The following is a 22,851-nucleotide window of genomic DNA, read 5'->3' as shown; positions in this document are numbered from 1 at the left end:
CCATCTAGGGATGCCTTTCTGCACAGCCCTACTATCAACCCTCTATTGACCTAGAGAGTTTTCTTCTAGTTGGACCCGCTGTTTGGGGGATCGGAATTGGATCACCGATTTCCAATTTAATGATGCAGAAAAGAATAAAAATCGTAAACAAACAATCACAAAATCGATTGTAAGAGAAAGAACAGAGTTATTAATTAGAGTTACAATCGTTTGCTCTCGCACCTCTCTCAGATTGATTACAGAGAAAGAACCTTCGCTAAAAATATATATTGAAACCCTATACAGATAATTTATTAAAATATCCATATAGCCCTAAAAAAAAAATTCTATGTCAAGTTTTTTATTTATTTACATTCTAGGGTTAGAACAGAATTATTAACTAGAATTAAATTTTCACCCAAATTCCAGAACTTTATAGCTCTAAATAAGAAAATAGATGGAAATTAAGTGAAGGAAAGATTTCTTAAAGGACTTTCTAAAAGACCTTGTGATTCGTACTCAAATTTTTTTCTTCGAATTAGAGGTTACAATGTCCATTTCAATCAAAAGATTAAACCATATATCAAAATTTATGTGGGTTTTCTTTATCTTCTCTCTCTTCTTTGATAATGATGATAAAGAAAAAAAAACCTCTTGTATATATGCATTGCATGTAGCTTGCATGGAAAATGTGGGGCAGCTTCTAGTTCAAGCAATTAAATAAGATCTACTTAGTAAAGCCCATACGTGGACAAGTAGTCACACTCAGCTTCATTCTTTCTTTTCTCTCCTTTTTTTTTTTAAACCCTAAAAATGTGGTCTATCCATGCATTGTACTTTCTTGCTAATCAGATTGAAATTAAACTTGATCTAAACATATTTAATAATTAATAATATGTTAATTTTTGTTAAGAATAATTTAATTTACACTGACCCTTGAGATAAGGTTATGTCAATGGTTCACTATTTGAGGCACGTGGAAGGATGATATGGCAAATTTGACCATTAGATAGATAAGTCTATGTTTAGATTAGCCACATGTTAAGATTTAGAATTTAATTTAATCAAGGGGAATCGTTCTCTGCATGCATGGGAGTGCAGGGATCACTCGCACGCGGCAGCCAATGAGAACACACGCGTTGACACATTGGGGGCAAAAATTCCGCCATTCATGGGGGTGGGGCGGTCATTTTCGCCCACCCAATGTGTCTGGGCGTAGCCTCTCTGTGGTCCCATGCAGGGAACTTTTCTCCTTTAATCAAATACCCTCTCATGTATTAGTATACATAATTATATTTTTCAATCATCTATTCACTCAGTTGCTAAGTTTGTAAAGCTTTATTTTGCCACTTGGCTTCCAAATAGACTACAATTTGAAATATTGGCACGCAACAATATTAAGTCTATCATTCCACACAAGTTTTGCCTCATTCTATCTACCACATGACAGATAATTGCGTAGTTGAAATATGTTTATCTACATAGGTTGTTGAGGAAGGAAAAAATATTCACACGCTGACAGTATAAGGATGTTTTTCCACACCCTTTTACATCTTGTTCATGTTGATCCCACACTGACATTCTCTCTTCTTCATAATCTTGTGGGTCTTCTATTGATAAAATCATTTCTCATGCCGTACATGATTGGTTTGACTTGAGAGATGTATCTACCTGAATGGGAAGCCCTCCTCTCTCTCTCTCTCTCTCTATCTCTCTCTCTCTCCAATAAATAAATAAATAAAACAATTTATTGAATGAATCATTCATGAAAGTTGAAACGTCGCCTCGTGTGGTCAAATGCCACGAGAGCTAAAAAAAAATTGATTCTTTTTTGTAGCACAACAATCAAACGCTACCCAATTTAGATTCTTTGTTTCTTTTCTCATTCATAGTGGCTCCTACTATAAATCCTATTCCTACAAGTAAACCAACTCAAAAAAAAATCAACTTAAATATACATATTTGTCTTCTCTACCTCTCTCTCTCTCTCTCTCCTCTGTTTAATTCTTCAAAGATGATGCCCAAGTTGGGTTATTTGCTTCTGCTTCTTCCTCTTCTGTCTTGGTTTCTGATTTCCATGTCTTCTGCGGATTTGGGTTCAGAAGTTGAATATTTGTTTGGAGAACAACGTATGAAGTTGTCTGAAGATGGACAAGAAATCGAACTCAGCCTTGATCAATATAGTGGTTCAGGTTTCCAATCCAAACGAGCTTTCATCTATGGAAAGTTTGATATTCTAATGAAACTCCCACCTGGAAATTCTGCTGGAACAGTCACCACTTTCTATGTATGCTTCTACCACCATTAATATTAATTCCTTTTTTTTTTTTGGTTGCCTTTTATAATATTGGGTTATGAACTTATGATGATTAATTTCTTGTTTATTGGAACAGCTTAACTCTACAAGAGGTGAATGGCATGATGAGCTTGATTTAGAGTTTTTGGGTCATGTTGATGGCAGCAAATATATTCTTCAGACTAATGTCTTTACAAGAGGAGTAGGTAACAGGGAACAAAGGATTCGATTATGGTTTGATCCAACAATTGAGTTCCACAAATACTCAATTCTATGGAATCCTCAACAAATAATGTAAGTTTTTCTTCAAAATCAACATAAACACACAAGAGTCACAGACACAACACATATATATATAGTAGACTAAGTCCATTGAGTTGATAATACTAGTTGTCGGTATCGCCCTAGAACGATCCCGATTAATGACCGATCCTACCCGGTATTAGTGGATTGCTCCCTGGATTGGTCTACCCAGTTGGATCGCCCGATCCGATCCAATAAGCATGATTTTTTTCGGTTTTTTTGATCGAATATTTTTTTTTTGGGATCAAGGAGTGGGGGTTAACGGATTTTCATCCCCTCAAGTGCGGTGTACTATGCCCAGTGTACCACACTTAAGAATCCAATCGGAAAAACATGGGCAGTGACATCTTTTTATCTTTTCAAGTGTTGAGTGGAGGGTTGGACTCTTAAGTGTGATACCCTTGAGAGGATTAATTTCCGGGATTAACCCTTTTTTGAATTTTTTACTTTTTAATATTTTTTGAATGGCACTGACCAATACCAAAACCCGGTTTTTTGGCACTTTTTACCGATCCCAGGAATACAAACCAGAAAAATGTTTTTGCTACAAGGCTAGCAGCCAAGGAAATGGAATAATTCACTTCCCCTTTGGGTTCATAAATACCCTCCTAAGTTATTGTATTTTCAAAAATACCCTTTAAGATCCCATTTCCTTGGCTGCGAGTCTTGTAGCAGGAACATTCCTTTTGCCTGTGAAGAAGGCAAGCTTGGATATGGTCTTTTACTAGTGAGCCATCCAAATTTGAATAAGTTGAATAGGAAGGGAAGAACTTGCACTTGTTTCTGAGTGAAGTTTGTTGATGTATACATTGACGCTGTCTTTCCCTAATAGTTCGAGCTTTTAAATGAAACATAGTATCAGAGCAAAGAGGTTTAGTGCGTGCAAAAATATAAAAACTAGAAAAGATACTAATTAGAGGGATCAACATTACCAACAAATTAAAGATTTCTTAATTTATATCTTTAGCATATCATGAGTTCTAACAATTTGTTTTTGTTGTTTTTTGTTTTTCAATTTGCAGTTTCTATGTGGATGACATTCCAATTGATTTTTTCAAATCTGGAAGAGAAGGAATTCCATATCCAAACCAACAACCAATGACATTATATGCAACTATATGGGATGGAAGTTCTTGGGCAACAGAATATGGAAAAATAAAGCTTAATATGAGTTATGCTCCTTTCATTGTCTCTTACAGAGATTATGAAGTTGATGGTTGTGTATGGACTGGACATGGTAACAACACACTTTGTTCTAACCATAATAATGCCTTTTGGAAGACACATACAATAACCATGTTTGAGAAAGAGATGTTAGCACATATTCACAGGAATTACATATTTTATGATTACTGCACAAGTGATCCCTCAAAATTTAATCCTACAGAGTGTGCTGCAGGGCTACTCCAATAGAGATAGTAGCTTGCAGAAAAATTAATTTTGGTGGTTTCACATAATTTGAAAACCAGCTCCTGTACTTAGTTTTATTTATTTTATTTTTTTTTTGGATTCTTTAATTTGATTATTGTATGGATTTGTAAATAACTAAAAGGCTGAGGTTTTGTTTGTGTGATATGGTTTTGAGTTGTATAGGGAATATAGGGAGAATTATCCTTTCTTGATTCAAATATGTACTTCCCTTGAAAAGAAAGAAATGAAGAAAAAGTATAACAAGAAGAAACCCATAAATATTTTTTTAGTGATAAGTCCCCAATGGAGTTAACACACTAGGGTATTCTCATTAGAAAACTAGGTTGACTTTGTTGAAGTAGCTATATACTTTTTCTTCACGTCAACAACATGGTCATACTTTTTAATTTTTTTGATAAAAGTTTAAATATATTAAAAAAAAAAAAAAAAAAAAAAAGAAAAATACACTTGCCAAGAAGGCATCAACCATCAAAATTAAAAGAGGGGTAAATAATCTTCTCCAATTCCCTACAAGTGTAGTTTGGGTCTTAGAGCTCAACATGTGGCAGGGGCGACATGCAACAGTGCCAAGCTCGAGAAGAAAGAAAAAAAGAAAAAAAAAAAACGACTCAATCGACTTTGGATTATTGGATGTCATGCCTATCAAGTGTCAACCGTTCAATTCCAAACTGCATCGTACTCGGTGGTCAAGAAATTATTCAAAAGAAAGAGGATATATAAAAAACCAAGGGTAAAACAAGACAAAGTATGATACACCAAAATTAAGGGGGAGGGGAAGAACAAAGAGGAATATCCCAAGCGAAGGCCATATGCCTATTTCTAATAAGGTCAGGACTCAGGACTCAGGACAGACACAGCAATTTGTAAGTGAAAGAGTTATCTGCAAAGTAGAAAAATAGGTGTCCAACAAGTCAAGATTCCAGGTTCGATTCTCGTGGTCAATAACCTCAAACACCCTCTCTAAGGAACAATATTGCAGAGGCCTTTGGTGTTGCACTTTGAAACCTTTTAAAGTTGGAATCCAATTGTCCTCCCAAATTCTTCCTTTCTCCACAGTTTCAATCCGCCACAAGAGATCAGATGGAAGTACTTTTTGTCCTTCGAAAATGCAATGCGATGCCTACGACGGCTGGTTACCTTGTCTTACATGAAAGAAAATCCATATGAGAAAATAATTGATTTTGTGAATTTATCCCATAAGATTCTATATTGGACATTGTTAATTTCCAAGCTACTTTTGTAAGAAGGGCATGGTTATGTAAATGCGAGTCTCTTTGAAATCCCAACTCATCTTTCGTCTCTTTTGATCGACGGAGTTGAAGCCATGAAATCCAACGAATTTTGGACTCTTGGTCTAATTGTCCCCAGTAGAAATTAGATGAAGCTTTAAGGAGCTAGTCATGGGAGTACAATAGGAGCTTAAAGTGGAAGCTTGCACAGTTTGACATTGAGAATGCCACGTAATTCAATATGACTTCTCTTCCAGCACCATGGTTTGAGGTATCCATATCATATCGCCTGTATTGGGCAATACATACCAATTTTACAAGTGACCAATCCCGAAACCATGTCGATACTGTATTGATGACACGGTATGGACTATGGATAAGGAGTAAAATGGTCAAAAAATCCATTTTTAAAAGAGAATCAAGGGTAAATTTGTCCGATACGATCAATCCAATACCATATTGGTTTTCAAGTTGACCAATACCCATTCCAATACCATGCACTAAAACCATGCCCAGCATGGAATAAGAGATGTTTTTTCCAGCCCTGCTGTCTCAGAAGTTTTGTCTCTTAAATCTTGGAACATATGCACTTTAGATACCCCAAATTCAGTCTGCATAAGGGACTTCCAAGATCCAAGACAACCAGCAATTTTTCTTTTAAAATGTGGGCAAGGATTTGAATGTCTGTCTGTCCATAAAGTTTCAGTCCAATCTGATCAATCATGCGGCTGAAATAGGCATCCAACCAAAGCTTAGTTATGTGGCTGAAATAGTAATAGTAATAGGCATCCTATTACTATTATTAATAGTGCCACAGCATTACAATTATTATAAAGAAAAAATTTTCGTTCACCAATGGAGTAGGAAGAATTCCCTCACCATAGAGTCCCATCACATACTTCCACCCTATTGTTTAGGGTCGATAATACCAATCCCCTTGGGCAATGGGGACCAATGGCCATGGTGAACCCGACAACCATTGCCAATAACACAAATTCACCAAAAAGGAGATAATATGATGAGATGATCCAATAGGAAGCGAGTGACAAAATATTATTTCCATTACTTAAGAATTATCCAAGTCAATAAGCCAGAACAGTTTATACTTGCATAAATGACAAGAAATATATTATAATTGTCTCATCAAGAGCTGTAAATTTTTATAGTGCACCAAAACAATAAATTGATTCCACCTTCTTCAAGGTGCTATTTGAGCATTCTACATGGCTCCTGATTTTATAAGGATTCAAATTATTTCTAAAAAGAGATTACATTTTCAGATTTTTCACAGAAGCAGGAAACCCCCAACAGTGACTTGGAAAAAGAATGATATACTCCAAAAATATTAAAAAGGTATCGAGCTTGAAAATGTGTTTGTTGGCAGCCTGGATAGAATTCTATCAATCCAAAACTGCTATGACTGCATCCACTATTTCTTGGGTAGTGCTGTCTCCTCCAAGATCTTTTGCTCGATACTTTCCTTCTGAGATGACACGCTTCACAGCAGTCTCCAATCGATCAGCAAATGAGGGGAACTGGAGATGCCTCAGCATCATTGCAGAAGAAAGAAGCAGGGCCACTGGGTTAGCCTTCTTCTGCTCCAGCAACTTCTCATTCCCCACGTTACCTGCTGAAGCACCTTGCTCAAAGACAGCATGATCAGCCCCAACATTGCCTGCGAAACATCAAAATCCGAAGTAAGGTGAAAGTTTTAAAGCCAGGATAGAAAAGGTATGAAACGGGAAAAAACCATGAACGGAGGGATGCACATGTGCAAAATCTTTTACAGGAAAAAGCTTTAATTTCTCAAGAACAATTAGTTTTTGAAGTAATATCTGTCCACATGCACATTGATGAAAAAAGGCACCCCAAAAAAAAAACAAATTAACATTCTCTTGTAGTACATGAAATTAATGTCCATGATAAATCTGTCAAGCAGTCGAACACAATTGAGTCAAACTTGTTTCACTAGAGCCATAAAGGATAAATCAATTTCTTAAAAAGCCTTCCATTATAGTATTAGAAAAAAAAATTGACATTAATACTCAAGGACAACATAATAAAATCCAAAAGTATCTACCTATTCTCAAGTGATAGCATCTACATTCACAACTTGGAAAGAGGTCAAAAAAGAAAAAGAGGGATAGAGTGCATCAAATTTTTAAAAGACTACCCCCAGGCATGACACCAGTGCCTCCAGCTATACCCGCTGCTGTATTTGCCACAAGGTTACCATAAAGATTGGGTGTTACCTGCAAAAAATAAATAAACATGCATTAATTATATATAAAAATGTTGGAGAGTAATATGACCAACAACAAAAAATAGTGCTATTCAGTTGGAATTAAATAAAACCCTAATTTTGCAAGGCTGCTCAATAACCCAATCAAGTTAGTGAATTGGCATGAAACAATACAAATGAACAAGCATGAATTGCAGATAAAACTGTCTTTACAATAAGAATACTAAAGGAAAGCTAGAAAACAGAAGCTTTAATTTATAAGTGCTCCCTATCATACACCAATTCTAGTTAGTGATTTGGCATGCTCATTCATGATGAAGTAGGAATACATAAAAGTTGCTCGCTGAACAAATCTGCTGTACAATCTATAATATTGACCAAGGTCCATGGAACCTTCACTAGGTGAATGTTAGAAGCCCCCTTCCTATAAGTCAAAAATAGAGATCAGTCCTGAAGAACTTGTAGCCCTCCCAAGGTGCTTTTCTGTATCATATAGATCTAATTCCCTTCTAATTTGCCTTGAGTGTGTAAATGGCTTGCAACACCCTTGGTCTAAGTTTCATTCATCACTGATAAAAGCGGTAAATAAGAAAAATTGACCATTGAAGTCCCCAAAAAACCATTAATAGTTAGAAAAGGCCCACTATCCAACATACACTGACAGCTAAACATAGAACAATTTTCAAATCAGAAAAATAGAGGAAGCAGTCATTCACTTTGTACACTTCATAGAAAGACACAATAATACATATCTTTCACCTTAGAAGCAACTTTGTATGTAGGTCCCAAGGGGGAAGTGAGGATTCTTTTCAAGTGGGGAAACACTAAGCCTATTATATAATTGTATTTGCTGTAGTATTATTATCTCATTAATAACAAATTGCAGAATGAGGCTGTAAACAAAAAAATTGACCATTTTAGTCATTAATGACAAAAAAAAAACCATTAATAATTAGAAAAGGCTCACTATCCAACATATGCTGAGAGCTAAACACAGAACAATTTCCAAATCAGAAAAATAGAGGAAGCAGTCATTTCACTTTGTACACTCCATAGAAAGCCATATAAAAATACATTATCCTAGTGTGGTTGGTTTTCCCAATTCTAGGGCAACTAGGTTTTTTTTTTCTGACATTCCCCTTGCAATTAGGATTCCCTAGAGTCTTCTTCACTATGATGCCAACTTCTTGCTGGTGGTTTAGAGTTCAAAAAAACAGAAAAACGTCTTAAGGTAGGAGGAAGAGAAATAAGTGAAGGGAGTCAATCAGACTTGGCTCTCCCTATTTTATTCATATAGATACCCTTGCAACCACGGTATTAGCGTCCCTCCATTTTCTGTTCTCAAACCAGCCTTATGAAACTGTGGGTCTGGGATATCCACTTGCGAAGAAATACATCGGTCATTCCGTAGAAGTTACTCCATGAAACCAACTTTGGTGCTTTAGCCTTGGGATTAACTGGTTCCTATTTGTAGGTCAATTGGACTATGAGTCCCATTTATGTAAGAGGTTGTGCTTTATCTCATAGAATTACCTTCTTTGGTGTTTCACATGATTTCTTGGACTTATCTACCATCTGCTATAAATACCTTAAGTCTTGAACAACTGGATTTGGAGGTCTCTGTTAGTGGAAAACCAGACCCCAACACGGATGCAAGCAGATCAAGAAGTCTAAACATAATGGGGGGCCAAATCTAGGATAGAACCTAAACTAGGGTTACGGATATTAAATAGTCAACCTAAAAGATTAAATTAGAAAGGAATCCGGAAATAGATGCAAAGATTGAATCTGAAACAACCCAGAGCAGAAATTAATTTAAGAAAAAGGAATCTCAATCTTAAATCGGATTCTTTTTCTTTCTTTTCTTTTCTTTTCTTTTTTTTTTTAAAGGGGGAAAAAGAATCTAATTTAAAATATCTCTTTTTCTTACATTAGATCTGAGATCACTTCAAGAACATAATCAAGTTTCAGGATCTACAAGTAGAAGCAATTAAACAAAAGACAGATTACAGGAAAGAATAGCGGAGTAATTGGCATCAATATCTGAGACCACTTTCTGTCACGGCTCTGATATTTAGGCTGGTCAGGTATAATGAAGAAATCAGGACTCAGATTCAACAAATAACTACATCTCAATAACTCAGCTCAAAGCTTTATAAAACTCTGGTCAATTTATGCTAAACAATAATACCGGGAAAACAAAATTTATGCTAAACCATTAGAGAAATTGATCAAAAACAACTAGGAAGCAAAATAGACTAAATCTAATAATGAAGCTTGTTTAAATAAAAGAAAAGACAAGAAGATTGAGATAAAAGGGCTGTTCACTGTGAACAGAGATAGATTCAACATTAATCCACTTGAAAGAGATTCATAATTTAAATTAAAACCAAGGTCGCCTAGGAATTGGTAAAGCCAAACTTTGGCCCATTTTCCTTCATTACCACTTTACACCCTTTTGCCTCCTCTCCACCTAAATTCCCAAATTTTAAGCTCCCAGGTATAAGAAAAAGACACCGAACCCTAACTTAAACCCTTATTTGAGTTTTCTAACTTTTTCTCTCTCATCCCAAATTCAATAGGTATGTGATCCAATATATTATAAGTATATAGCACAACTAAAAAAAATAAACAAATGAAAAATCAATTTAGACAGAATCTTAAAATTACAACAAGAATTGATACAGTGTAGATAGATAGAACATGAATCAAAACCAACACCAATTGATCAAAACGCATCTCTAACAGATCTAGTCATCTAGTTGTCAAGGCGTCGCCTAGTCATCACCTAGGCGTCCAGGCCTTGGACTCCTTGCTCGCCTAGTTGGTGTCACCTTGCTTTTGGACCCTCTCCGTCGCCTTGGATCGCCTAGCCGCCGTGACAAATATGCTAGTCAATATGGCTTACTAAATTGTATACTAAAGTAAACTACAGCAACTAGAACCCTAGATATGAAATTTAGGGCAACATTTGCCATAATTTATTGGAACTAGTTGGACCGATATGAAACTATAAAGAATAATGGCAAGTTCTATATAAGACAGATATGGAAGTGCAAGAATTCAAATCAGAAACTTTTAAGTAAACAGAAACAGAGTTTAGAAATAGAATTAAAAGCGAAATCAAGGGAAATATAGGGCAGATATTTAAGAAAGAGGAGAAATTGAATATCCCATAAATCAATGGTCATATCAGCCAAAAATCTGGGTCCATTCTACTAAATAAAATAAAAGATTTCACTTGGTGCTACCAGGGGTGAAAGGCTCAGACATAAAGACTAAGAAAACAGCGTAGGGGTCATAGCAATTGATGATAGAAAGGATTTAAATCTGACTTTTTTTTTTTTGTCAGATTCAATGAGAATTGATACCAAGAGGTAGCACTTAAGCTCTTGGTTCAAAAGAAAAAGAAAATAAGAAGTTACGGAAGAATTAGATAGCTCAAAAATAAGGGTAAAAACAGGGTACTGCCAGGAAGAAGGGAAAATAATGGAGAACTAACCTGAACTGGTGAGAAATGAGTATATGACTAGAATGAGAAGAATTGAATCAGAGAAGTTGTGTGTGTGTGTGTGTGTGTGTGAGAGAGAGAGAGAGAGAGAACAAACCAGCAACCAGACAGGCTCTTCAGGAGAAAAAACTTGTTTCGCAAATTCATAACTCTTTTTTTTTTTGGGGGGGGGGGGGGGTGGTGGGGTAGGGGGGTCATTTATGCACTTCAAAATAACAAAACCCAACTTAAACAAGTGACTCTCTACTCCTATTAGCATTCTAATATTGATTATTGAAAACTAGTGTCTACACTCCTTTAATTAGCCTAATCAACTTGTTACCTGGACCCCATTTACTAATTCCCTTATACTAGATTTTGGGCTTATAGATTAGGCTCATTACAATGAAACCCTTAAAATTATAAGCCCAACACACAAATATTGGCTAGCCCAAGGTCTGTTTAGGCCTTCAGAGGGTTTAGGATTCCTAATTGGTCCATCTGATCTAACCAATTGAGGGGTGCTGCATCATTCACGTAGAAAAAATGGAACCTATGTGCATGCATAATGCATATTGGCCATCGCCAGGCAGCCTCCTGGAAGTATTAGCATTAGATCAGGTAGGCTTGCCTGGACCTCCATTCACCACCTGGTCCCCTAGGCATAGGCGCCACCTTAACAACACGGCCGTAAACATATTCCATTCCATACAGTAAAAGCAGTCTGTTAATTTCTCTGTACTAAAGGCCTGACAGACTGAATATCTGTACTATCTGACTTCTATATTGATTCATTGAAGAGATTCACAAAAGAGAGAACTACCTTCCATTAGGAAACCAACTAATAACATAAAATGGACTCCTACTTCTGACAAGAAGTAAAGACTAGTCTAGTATGTATTTATTTATTTATACCTCTTCTATTCAAACACCAAATTGGAATAAACAATGACCCTGAGCCCACAACCTCAACACTTAACCAAATAAAGGAGAATTACAACAAAAACCTAATAACTTATAAACCCCAAGGCATTGGAGGGGCAATTAGGCGACACAAGGCATTGGAGAGGCGCCTAGGCACCCTAGGTCACAGTATATGTAATACATAGTTATCAAGGCGTCGCCATGGCGTCCAGGCTCCTTGGTCGCCATGGCGGGTGCCTTGCCGCCATGGCGGTGTTGCCTTGAATTTTGACCCTCTAAAACGCCATGGTCGCCTTCCCGTCTTGATAACTATGATGTAATATAGCAATGACAACTTTATACAATTATGCTTATATATGACATAGAAGTCATGTCAATGTAATATGATATAATTATGCCAGTAATGACCTAATATGAGAAAACCAACATATAATAAACAAAGCATAGGATATAATACAAGCATATTCATCAAAATAACAAAGCAATAAACATAAATCAACATAAATTGTTGAAGTATCAAAAAACTAATATAATATAAGGTATTCCGTCACAAGGCTACAAAGTGATGCCTAGCCATCCAAGACAGCCGCTTTTCTTGCATTAAAAACAAGGCGTGTTGTTGCCTTGGAACTCAAGAAGGTGCTTGGACGCAGGCAACACCTTGACAACTATGATAGTCACCATTACGAAACACGTTACAGTAACCCTTTTTGACAAATCAAAGCCTGGCAATCTATGCTGGAATGCTCCTGCATCACATATTTTCACTTTGGGGCCCATATTCAGGGTGTAGGGTTATCATTGAGGTTTTTATGGTTAGATCTCAGATTTTATGACGCAGAAGGCGCTGCAACAACTGTAGAAAAGCCCTTATATTCCCAATCCAAACCTTTAGCAAAGTTCGAGGTTTAGTTTTGAGCCAGATTTCGGTCAAGCCCGAAACCGAAATGTTTCAGTTGAAACCAAAATTTCGGCAGAAACTTGTAATTTTTTTCTGGGAATTTCGATGTTTGGTTTCGTAGGCCAAATGGCCAAATTAGGTCATGAAATTTGTAGGGCACCCTATTTTATACCCCCTTTAAACACAGTAGAACCCTTAGATTGTAAATAAAAACACACCCAAAATGATAGTTTGGCTTTGGACCCTAGGAAACCTTATGTTGTACGATGTTGTATACACAAAATTTAGTAGTAGATTCTAGAATACACATAATTCTATTAAAACAACAAAAATATGCTTTAGGAATGAATAAACATATAATTAAAAATCATTTCATGTTTATCAAATGTTATACATGGTTCATTACAAAGATATGGGAGTGATTTGGCCAAAACTTACAAAAATTGAGGTTTTCAAGGAAGTTTCCATTTGTCGAAACTAGCAAAACGATACCGAAACTCAAAACATGGTCGAAATTTCATCAAAACTGCAAATTTTCGATCGAAACCATGCATTTTATGCACAGAGTTTGACTGAAAGAATATCAAAATCCGAAACTGCAAAATTTCGTTTGAAACTTTGACATATATCGCAGTAGGTTTCGTTTCGAGACCTTGCGAAACCGAAACAAACCTCGATGCAAAACCTCGTACATTGAACTATAGTGCCTTTACCGAAAGAACATTATAAACCTGTCCACAAAGGCACATCAACTTCAAACTTCTCAGTTATAAGAATCGAGAATTCCTCCTAAGGAGAAAAAAGAATAAAAGACAATTATTCAGGACAAATTGTCCTTGCACCATTCGTCATTTAATTGCTCCAAAAGAGAACATAACAATATACAACAGAATGCCAACAGAACATGGATCAAAAATATGAAAGGGGAATATTGCATCCCAAAGTCCATCCAAATGTAAGCATCAACTCACCCAAATATAAAAATAACATTTTTCAAAAATTTCACAGGAAAAAGCAATTATGTATTTCAATTCAATCTGAGAGAAATCAAGACACAGAAGTCATAAAAGAATCAAGATGGATAGACAAATATAAATGACTAAATGAGGATAAAAATACTTTGAACCATTAAATAACATACCATGACATCGAATTGCTCTGGCTTTGAGACAAGTTGCATGCAGCAGTTGTCCACAATAATCTCATTATACTTAATTCCTGGATATTTTGTTGCTACCTCACGACAAGATTCTAAGAATAGACCATCTGCAAGCTTCATAATATTGGCTTTGTGCACAGCAGTCACTTTCTTCCGGTTGTTTAAGTATGCATACTCAAAGGCATATTTGGCAATCCGCTCCGAGCAGAACTTTGTAATCACCTAACAAAAGGTCTAGATGAGAACAAGCAATCCCACAGAAACATTTCTACTAAACAATAGATAGGAAATTTGAAGAAGAAACACTATAAAGAAATGAAAATGGAACACGATTAGTTATCACAGATCCCACTAAAAATTTACACCAATAACAAAGGAATGATCAGCAACTTCACAATGCAATCCATTGGGCAGTGGTAGTATCACCAACCAAATAATAAAGCAACTCAACTGGAGGTTAAGGAAACTCTCTCCATGTATCGTATTGAAAATAAAGTTGCATTCCAGAATTTCATGTATCTAGGTATTCAAGTCATGTTATTTAAAAAATAGCGAATAAGATGATCATTGATAACGCTGGGATAGCCCCATAAGCTTTACACACTTAACATATTCCCAGTAATTTTACTTATGGATGCATCAATGCCACCATCCAAAATCTCCAGAGGGTAAGGGAGAAAGAAAAAAAAAAGATCGAAGCCTTCACCTAATTTTTTGATAGACGAAAGATGTCAAACAAGTTCAGGAAGAACTATTGCTGGCTATGTTTCTTGATAAAGTTTATGATATTACAAACTTCTATAACTTACAATAAATCCAAATCTATTACGTTAGAAAAATATGCAGCCTGCTTAAGAATGTATTATGGCTGCACATACTATTTTTTGAAAATAGTAACATTTTAAGTTTAATCATGAAAAGTACCAAATAAACACATATAATTAAAACAATATATAGAATATGAAGAAAGATAATGGGATGTAATCTGTGATTTTCCTTTTCGGACAGCTAAAGAAAACAACAACAACAACAAACAAACGAACAAACGGTACTTGCAGTTGTTCGTCAACCTCTCCCCCACCTTATTGAAGTTGCTTCCATTGTTGATCACCATCTGCACCACCTTTTGGTTGTTCCTCATCCACCACCTCCATCAACAACTTGTATATATTCTTAACATCCTTCTTGCCCTTGGATGCATCCACAAACTTCAAGAACATTGTCCTCCCATCGCAATACACCATGAAGTTAATGATGGACTGTTTAGTGAGTCCAGTCCAACCATCACACATCATGGTGACACTGCAACCTTCCCATATTGGCCAGTTGGCCACAGCTTGTCAATATATTCCACAAGCTCATCCCTTTGATTGTCAAAGTAGACCTTCTTGAACTAATTTGTGGTTGGCCCGTTCACTCATGAGCCAGCTCTCCCTACTATATCAAGCAACTTCTAGTAGTAACGGCCCTCAGTGGCATTGGCTGGTATGTTGTGGTAGAAAAAACACTTATACACGGCTTCACTGACTTTAGTTCTCCAATCTAACTGCAGATGCTTAACTTCTTCCATTTGGCATTATGTTGTTTGAATATAGCAGGATCCATATTAGCGATGCAACTGACATCTTCATCGAGTTGGGATGCCCGCATACTCTGCTCCCACCAAAAAGACAAGATAGTTTTTTTCTGCCTCTTCTTCCCAGTTTTGTCAGTGCAAATGCTGAACCACTACCAGTACCGGCCTCTTGCTGAGTCAGTCTAGAGGAACCAGCTCCTTCCCTTCTCTCCCTGGCTCTTCCTTCTTGCCAATGTGTGAATCCCTTCCCTCTGCATCTGGCTGTAAATCATCAGGCATATGTTCATCTATGTCATCATCATATTGCTCCCCAACACTTTGAGTGTTTCTCCATCACTGCCTCACTGAACTCGTCTCTTACATTTTTCTTTTACACCCTCATATGAATATTACCCTATAAGTGGGCAGCTATAAACTTCTGCACCTCACTAAGGCAGTATGGGCATTACTTCAAATCCTTGAGGCCACCTACCAAATGCTCCTTCAATCTAGTGACTCCATCACCACCCATCCTTTTGCCCCAACAATTACATTGGGTTTTCTATTTATCCCAATTCAAGGGTGTTCCATGTTTCCATGCTATAACCTCGTCCTTATCACCCATGATACAAGTATCCTACACTGTTGAATCAATAAACAAGAACTAGACAAATATTACTTCCATCTAAGATTCAAGAATATAGAGGGTGGGCCTTGGTGCAACGGTAAAAGGTTGCTCCTTTGTGACCAAGTGGTCACGGGTTCGAGTCTGAAAACAGCCTCTTTGCGAAAGCAGGGGTAAAACTACGTACATTATGGCCCTCCCCAGACCCCGCAGTGGCGGGAGCCTCATGCACTGGGTACGCCCTTTTTTATGGTTCAAGAATATATTGAGCTTGAACTTATCTACCCTAAACATCCAAGCATGCATCAATCAACAGTTTTAAACCAACTTAGGAAGCCATTTCTGATTTTTCATGTAAATCCCATATTTTTTTTCCCCCAAAAAATATTTTTTTATGCTTTTTCAGAAATAAATGACCTACTTAACAATAATTAAAATTGGGACAACACATTAATCACACATTCAGTTGAAAAATATAACAGCAATATTTTCAATAATTTTTATGCATTTTCCTCACAAAACAAAATATTTTTCCTTTTTTGAAATTTTTTTAAAAATAAGGCATCTACATGAACTTGAAGATCTCCCTAATGTGTCTTGCATATAAAAATATGAGCCTCAACTAAGACATATTTACCTAAACTTCTTGAAAAACTTGATTCCATGCAAATGGGATGTTAACATCACGATTACGTAGTGTTATTTCTTCAATTCAAGCAACAAACCACAAGAAATTAGCAAGGGTTGGGCATTTGCCTTGAAAAAAAATGCAACTTGGGGTTAAAAAGTGAGCAAAAGAGGCTTCAGTCCATCCCAAATGTCAAAGATTATGCTCCACAATCTCAGTCAAGAGATTCAATCAGCAGAAACTAGCAGCAAATTGAAGATTTATCGCAAAAACTGGGCTTAAGGGTAATTTCTCCCAGTTTCGAGGGTTTCGGCTCTTTCTCTGGTGAATTGGTCGAAATGAGGTATTTACATACCTCTAAAATATCATTGTGGGACTTCGGCAAACTATGGTATTCCTCCTAGTTTTCCTAGCATTGCATTTCAGTACCTGCCGAAACCAAAATATTTCATCCAATTCTGACCATTTCGACAGAAATTTGGGACCAAATTTACAAGTACCTAAGTTAATCTTTTTATCCCGAGTCCTACATCAATGGCAGATTCATTTTCACAAGCAGCTTGAATTAATAGACATACAGAATGCTACTGGTAGTTCAGAATGTCTAACAGTTTAGAAGATTAGGATGCATCAAAAAATTCTCTCAACTATGGGCAACACAATTAAAACAGAGTATAGCGCCCTTCTTTTGACAAGTAACTGGCAATCTAAAGATAAAAGAAAAGAATGTAAGAAAGTCTATGAGATTCTGAAAAGGCTGAAGAAGCCCCAAGGAAACAAAAATCAAGAGAAAGAATTCTGACAAAATGAGTCATCCATGGCCACCTCATGAGGAGAAATATTAAGACCGACCACAATCTTTCTCCTCCATTTTGGGCTTGATTACATATTTCCCTCACAGTTTTGCCAAGTTAAATAAATCAGTATTATAACCTTCCAGTATATAACGAAGCTTTCCCCTTACTGGCTTCTTGTTTGCTTTCATGTAATTAAAATTCATTAGTTCAGAGAGGCAGGGAAGAAACAATAAAAAAAATTAATATAAAGGACTAAAGAAAAAGAAAAAATAAAAAAAAAAACACATTCTTCAGAGGAAACATCCATCTTCAAAGTAAAGAACTAAAGCAACAGAAAACCTGAAGATCAACTGTATTTCCTGCAAATCTATCAGAGTTACCCTCTCAGTGATGAACTCGCAATAATCACATTTACAAGATTTTATTTTATTTTATTTTGTCTGTGTGTGTGTGAATTATGGGGATAACAGAATAATAATTTATTAGAAGAAGAGGCAGAAAATACAGGACGAGGCCCAAAAGGACAAAAAAATAACCAACACAACAAACCCAAGGGCCAAAAGGCCCAAGGATCACCACTTCTTCAAGAACAAAAAAAAAAGCATCACAGTACCCATGAATCACCAAATTCCCTGATCAACAAGGGCAAATCAAGAAACAAAAAGAAACAGAAAATAGCCTAAAAAGAATACCTTAAGGCTCTCAACGACACCAGGAACAACTTCATGCTCAAGCCCTGAATACTCCCCTTCCGTATTCTCCCTAATCACCACAATATCGACATTTTGATGCCTTGTTGGCAGACCAGGCAGATTGAAACAATTCACAAGCGAGGCATAGAGATCAAGCTCCTTTCTTAACTGAACGTTCAACGAGCTGACACCTCCTCCAACTGGAGTGGCCAAACCACCCTTCAAGCAAACTTGGTTCTTCCGTATTGAATCAATCAACTCCTGAGGAACCTTTGTCATGTCACCATGAATTTCATACTTCTCAAAATACACTGGAGCATGCATTGCTTCCATGACCTGCTCAACTGCACCTGTAACTAGAGGACCAATCCCATCACCTGGGATTAAGGTAACAGCTCTTGGAGCACCATCACCAGGCCGGGGCATGTAGGTTACAGATCTATTCATCTGAAGATTCAACCCTAGCCCCCGAGATGGAGGTACAGTTTCAAGGAGTTGCTTAAGAAGCCGCATACTTCTTGCCATGGTAGAAATCTGTTCAAATATTAGATTTAGTACTAGTTTTGAAAAGCCAAAATCAGGGAGGGAGGAAGGGAGAAAAACGAGAGAAAGAATATAACAAAAGTTAGCATAAAATTCCTAAGAGAATATAACATATTTTTACTATTATGCACAAACTTTAACATGCTCAACTCTATCATTGACAGTAGAATAGTAGATATTAGATTTTCCACACTTCCTCTTCAAATATCAACAATATATGATATCCAACCACTCTATTTTTCTTCTGACAAGTCAAGATCAACAGTTGTCTCAAAGTGAGACAAAGTAAATGTTAGAAGTTTCATTACATCTAGCATGAAAGAATAGCATCAGAAAATACTAGTCTTAAACCATGCTATCTGCACATTGAAGGGAATAGCTAGATCCATATCTGTCTCAAGATTTAGGAAATGAATAGCTGATTCCGTTTTGGCCCTTTCCTATAGCAACGTACATATCAGTAGTTCAAAATTCATACCTATATCCTAACTGTTAGAATTTTAGAAACAGTGGATGCATTGATGAGGGATTATATTCTTAAACAAAGACCATTGCAACATGAGTTACGAAATTTCTCTGTCTCAAGAGTCAGGTACAATAAATTATTATGAGCCCATCTCAATACCAATGGTATGCTGATTTCCAACCAACCCTCCCCTCCCCCCTCCCCCCCCCCCCTTTCCTTCTAGTGTGGTTAAAACATTCTACTAAGATTAAAATTTTCTACTGGTAGATCCTTGAACAAAGAGTAAGAATTCAAGAAATCTCTGAGGTACCAACAGGAAAATAATCACCTTTTAGTCGAATATCTGGTTGACAGAGATCAAAGCAAGAGAGCTCAGACAATTTGGAAAATCTGAAGGAGGAAATGTATGGTTCGACTTCTGTTTAAATGAATTCCGCAACTGACATAAGAAGGAAATGTGAAACATATTGGTATAGATCTTTAAGCAGCTATAGTTTGCACAGCCTGTGTATCCTGTATGGTATTGTAAACCACTTTTTCATGTGTTTAAATAATAAATACTCTTTATCAATAAATTTACTCAATATTACCATGGAGCATGATGCGGTTCCGGGTTCCGAAACCCTTAAATTGGATTGCTATGGGCCCACCCAAGTGACAAACAAATTAAACAATATGGTTGATGGCAATTCTGTAATTATCTTGAAGCTCAGAATCAATCAAGTAAAGAGAAATAGACTTAAGGTCATAATTGGAAGCAAACATGTAGGTGGAGGTATTTCTGAAAATCAATACTAAAGGAGGAAAGAAGAAGATTAAAGAATAACAAGGATTAATGGAAGGGAAAGAGGTGAGAGTATGGATAGATGGCACCTAAAACGCACCTAAAACGAGACAAGATCAGGGAAGAAGAAGAAATAGCAGTATTTGTGCACTTACAGCTCTTGGCAGCAACACCAACAAAATTTTCCCTTCTGTAATCTACTCGATTGTAGGTTACATACCAGTATATAAAGAAAATAATGAGGACTCCTAATTGGATTCTAAAACTGAAAATAGACTAGGAACTTGACTCAATCTCCTACTGACTCCTATGACAGCTAACATTATCTAATTGCAATAAAATTACCAAAAAAAAAACACTACATGTGTGTAACTGCATAAGATCAAGATCCAATCGAGCCTCAGAAATCACCATTGTTGCATCCTTGTGTTCTCTGCCACATGGCAATATCAGTAAGCACCCAGACCTTTGTGGACATATCCAATCATCATCTAATTTATATCCAACCCACCATTTGACATATGTAAAATGATGCTTTGGAAATTGTTAAGTCAGCTCTATTTGAAGAGCAGGGACAACTGAAAAGACAAGCGGAAAATCCCCATACATGGTATGACATAATGCAATAGTCCACAAAACTTGACATGAAACCACCCAACAGATTCCCCATCTATCCAGCAATCAGGATGACCGGCACAAACTGGCCAGCAGCAGGACATATTTCCTGCCAAGGCTCAGACAGAAAACTTCTGTTTTAAAAATGAGTGAACTTTTCCAGAATGGGCTGTTCCGATAAACTAATCAGAATGGACCAAATATCTGTCTTGTGGGCCTGTGGCAGATAAGATGAAGCCCAAGTTTTGTGGAAGGGTAGACCCCAAGGTCCCCTGCCTACCTGTCAAGTATCAGCCAAGACAGATTTTGCCAAGTGGCAAAATAAAAATTTGAAAAATGCAGGGACTACGGGAGGGTGCTGGAAATACACACAACGTTGAAAAATACAAGGATGAATGGACATACATAAGATGCACAACTATTCAACAGTCAGTTGGCCAAATTTAACTACCCATGTGGCTCAAAATGGTGGATCATTCTGATAAGCTTATCAGAACATGGCCATGAAACCAAAATTGCTCAAAATGGTGGACCATTCTAATTAGCTTACTAGAACAAAACCTTGAAAACAAAACAAAAATAAATAAATCCCTTCTAAAATATGGAAAGATTTTATTTAAAACTAAACTACAACAAATATAAATTCGCTAAATAATTAAATATAACTAATATGCAACTCTACGAGATTTCTATATTACATCTTTTTTCTTTTGTGAATGGGTTTCCCCACCACACCCTTTTGCCCTTCATTACTAACAATTTTAGTAGAACAAAAAAGAATTATGATGGTCCAGTTTTTCATAGAGGAGAAAGGTCCAAAGATCCCTATGCTACAGCACAAGCTAAAAAAACAAAAAAAGTGAATTTTCTGCATATAGATCATTTTTTATAACTGACAGCTAACCAATTTATTAGAACAAAGAAGTATAGTACTGCAGTCCTCCAAAGAGAATGAACAAAAGATTATGATACTAAAGCAGAAGCTGAAAAATACAGAGTGAAGTTTCTTACCTTTTCAATTTTCCTATCCTTCCAAAATTTCTTCAGAACAAATAACTGTTCCTTCAAAAAAAACATATAAAAGCAGATCTTAGTAGGAGACTTCAAAAAAAAAGTAGTAAATGGATTGTCTAATAGAAACAAACAATATGCCCAATAAACGAAGATCCCTAGGAGGGGGTAAGCAATGTCATAATGTTAACTCACCTTCAAGATTCAAAGCTTTAAAGGGAAAACTGAGAGAAATAAGGTCTCACAGTTTCCCTCTGGCCTCTGTATCAGCTTTCACCTGCAAAAATAAGGGATAAATCACACTATAAGCATGGAAAATTGTTTCAAAAACTAGTCGTGAGGATCCATATGAGACAGGTTTTCTCTGGCTGAAGAACATGGCAACAGGCAAAAATCGAGGCAAAAAACCAATACATGTTCATGATGGATCATACAATTGAGATAGGCTACCAAATTGAACATATGGCCTAAGCAGGGGAATCCCCATCTATCCAATAGTCAGAATATGAGCAAATGATGCTCCAGACCCAGATCAGGACAGATAAACGTGTCTAGACTCCACAGCCAGATACATACAAGATCATGAATTTGGGTCCAGATCCAAATCTGCAGGCCCTGCCAACACATGCCAGCTCAGCCTCCAATAAGTTTAAGTATTCGATGGCTAAAATAAGCCCAGCTCCTGAGTCCTACTTATGGAGAAAAACAACAGCTATGTATGATGCAGGTAAACTAGTCCAATTGAGCTTGGTTAAGCCTTGTTTCAAGCCATTGTTGGGATAGATGGGCTTTCAGTGGATTAATTTTGGGTTATTTGTTGTAGTGGGCCTTAATTATAAGCCTATGATGATTAATTTTGGGTTATTTGTTTTACCGGTTCTTAATGATAACTGATAAGCCTGTATAGTGGGTTTGTGGTTCTACACAGGAATAGTAGTTTACTCAAGTGTCATTTATGTTTCCTAGTAATAGTAGAGTTTAGTTGAGCAGTGAGCAAGTAAGTGAGTTTAAGTCTTGTTAGGGGTATTCTATAGCAAGTAGTTCGTCAGTCTAAGTTGGGTTTTGTTTAGGCAACTTGAAAGGACATTTGTTTAGTTGGGTTAAGAGTCCTAAAGTGAGTCTCTTTAGTCTTTATAAACAGCTGTGCTCCTATACGAATTTACTGAGTTTTTTGAAAGAAA

At 36.6% G+C, this 22,851-nt stretch overlaps 2 protein-coding genes across 3 annotated transcripts; one reads left to right on the top strand and one right to left on the bottom strand.

Annotated features, from left to right (window-relative positions):
- Positions 1-2,005: 2,005 nt before the first annotated feature.
- LOC122669745 (xyloglucan endotransglucosylase/hydrolase protein 20-like) lies at positions 2,006-4,022 on the top strand. Its single transcript, XM_043866591.1, has 3 exons — positions 2,006-2,266; positions 2,373-2,569; positions 3,601-4,022. Exons 1-3 carry the CDS (start codon positions 2,057-2,059, stop codon positions 3,989-3,991), a joined length of 798 nt encoding a protein of 265 aa, XP_043722526.1. The 5' UTR covers positions 2,006-2,056; the 3' UTR covers positions 3,992-4,022.
- A 2,322-nt stretch (positions 4,023-6,344) lies between these two features.
- LOC122668854 (isocitrate dehydrogenase [NAD] regulatory subunit 1, mitochondrial) lies at positions 6,345-21,960 on the bottom strand. Of its 2 annotated transcripts, none has more exons than XM_043865408.1 (6): positions 21,866-21,960; positions 21,671-21,721; positions 18,252-18,785; positions 13,937-14,176; positions 7,412-7,490; positions 6,345-6,913 (listed from the first exon to the last, which is right to left on the bottom strand). In XM_043865408.1, the coding sequence occupies exons 3-6, from the start codon at positions 18,774-18,776 to the stop codon at positions 6,639-6,641; spliced, it is 1,119 nt and encodes a 372-aa protein (XP_043721343.1). In that variant the 5' UTR covers positions 18,777-18,785; positions 21,671-21,721; positions 21,866-21,960; the 3' UTR covers positions 6,345-6,638. The 2 variants fall into 2 exon arrangements, with proteins under 2 accessions (XP_043721343.1, XP_043721344.1); XM_043865409.1 differs by having other exon boundaries at positions 21,671-21,715; positions 21,866-21,954.
- Between the last annotated feature and the right edge of the window lie 891 nt (positions 21,961-22,851).

The sequence above is a fragment of the Telopea speciosissima genome, chromosome 7 (assembly GCF_018873765.1).
Source record: "Telopea speciosissima isolate NSW1024214 ecotype Mountain lineage chromosome 7, Tspe_v1, whole genome shotgun sequence".
Taxonomy (NCBI): Eukaryota; Viridiplantae; Streptophyta; class Magnoliopsida; order Proteales; family Proteaceae; genus Telopea; species Telopea speciosissima.
The sequence above is the reverse complement of the archived record's forward strand: the minus strand, read 5'-3'. Positions and strand labels throughout refer to the sequence as shown.

What these genes read in the sequence shown, in the direction of transcription:
- LOC122669745 (XM_043866591.1), top strand. Translation starts at nt 2,057, where the DNA reads ATGTCTTCTGCGGATTTGGGTTCAGAAGTTGAATATTTGTTTGGAGAA. An exon ending in GAACAGTCACCACTTTCTAT is followed by an intron (nt 2,267 to 2,372) that starts GTATGCTTCTAC and finishes TTATTGGAACAG; the next exon opens with CTTAACTCTACAAGAGGTGA. An exon ending in TGGAATCCTCAACAAATAAT is followed by an intron (nt 2,570 to 3,600) that starts GTAAGTTTTTCT and finishes TTCAATTTGCAG; the next exon opens with TTTCTATGTGGATGACATTC.
- LOC122668854 (XM_043865408.1), bottom strand. Translation starts at nt 18,776, where the DNA reads ATGGCAAGAAGTATGCGGCTTCTTAAGCAACTCCTTGAAACTGTACCT. An exon ending in GTGTCGTTGAGAGCCTTAAG is followed by an intron (nt 14,177 to 18,251) that starts GTATTCTTTTTA and finishes ACCTTTTGTTAG; the next exon opens with GTGATTACAAAGTTCTGCTC. An exon ending in CACTGGTGTCATGCCTGGGG is followed by an intron (nt 6,914 to 7,411) that starts GTAGTCTTTTAA and finishes GATGTTTCGCAG; the next exon opens with GCAATGTTGGGGCTGATCAT.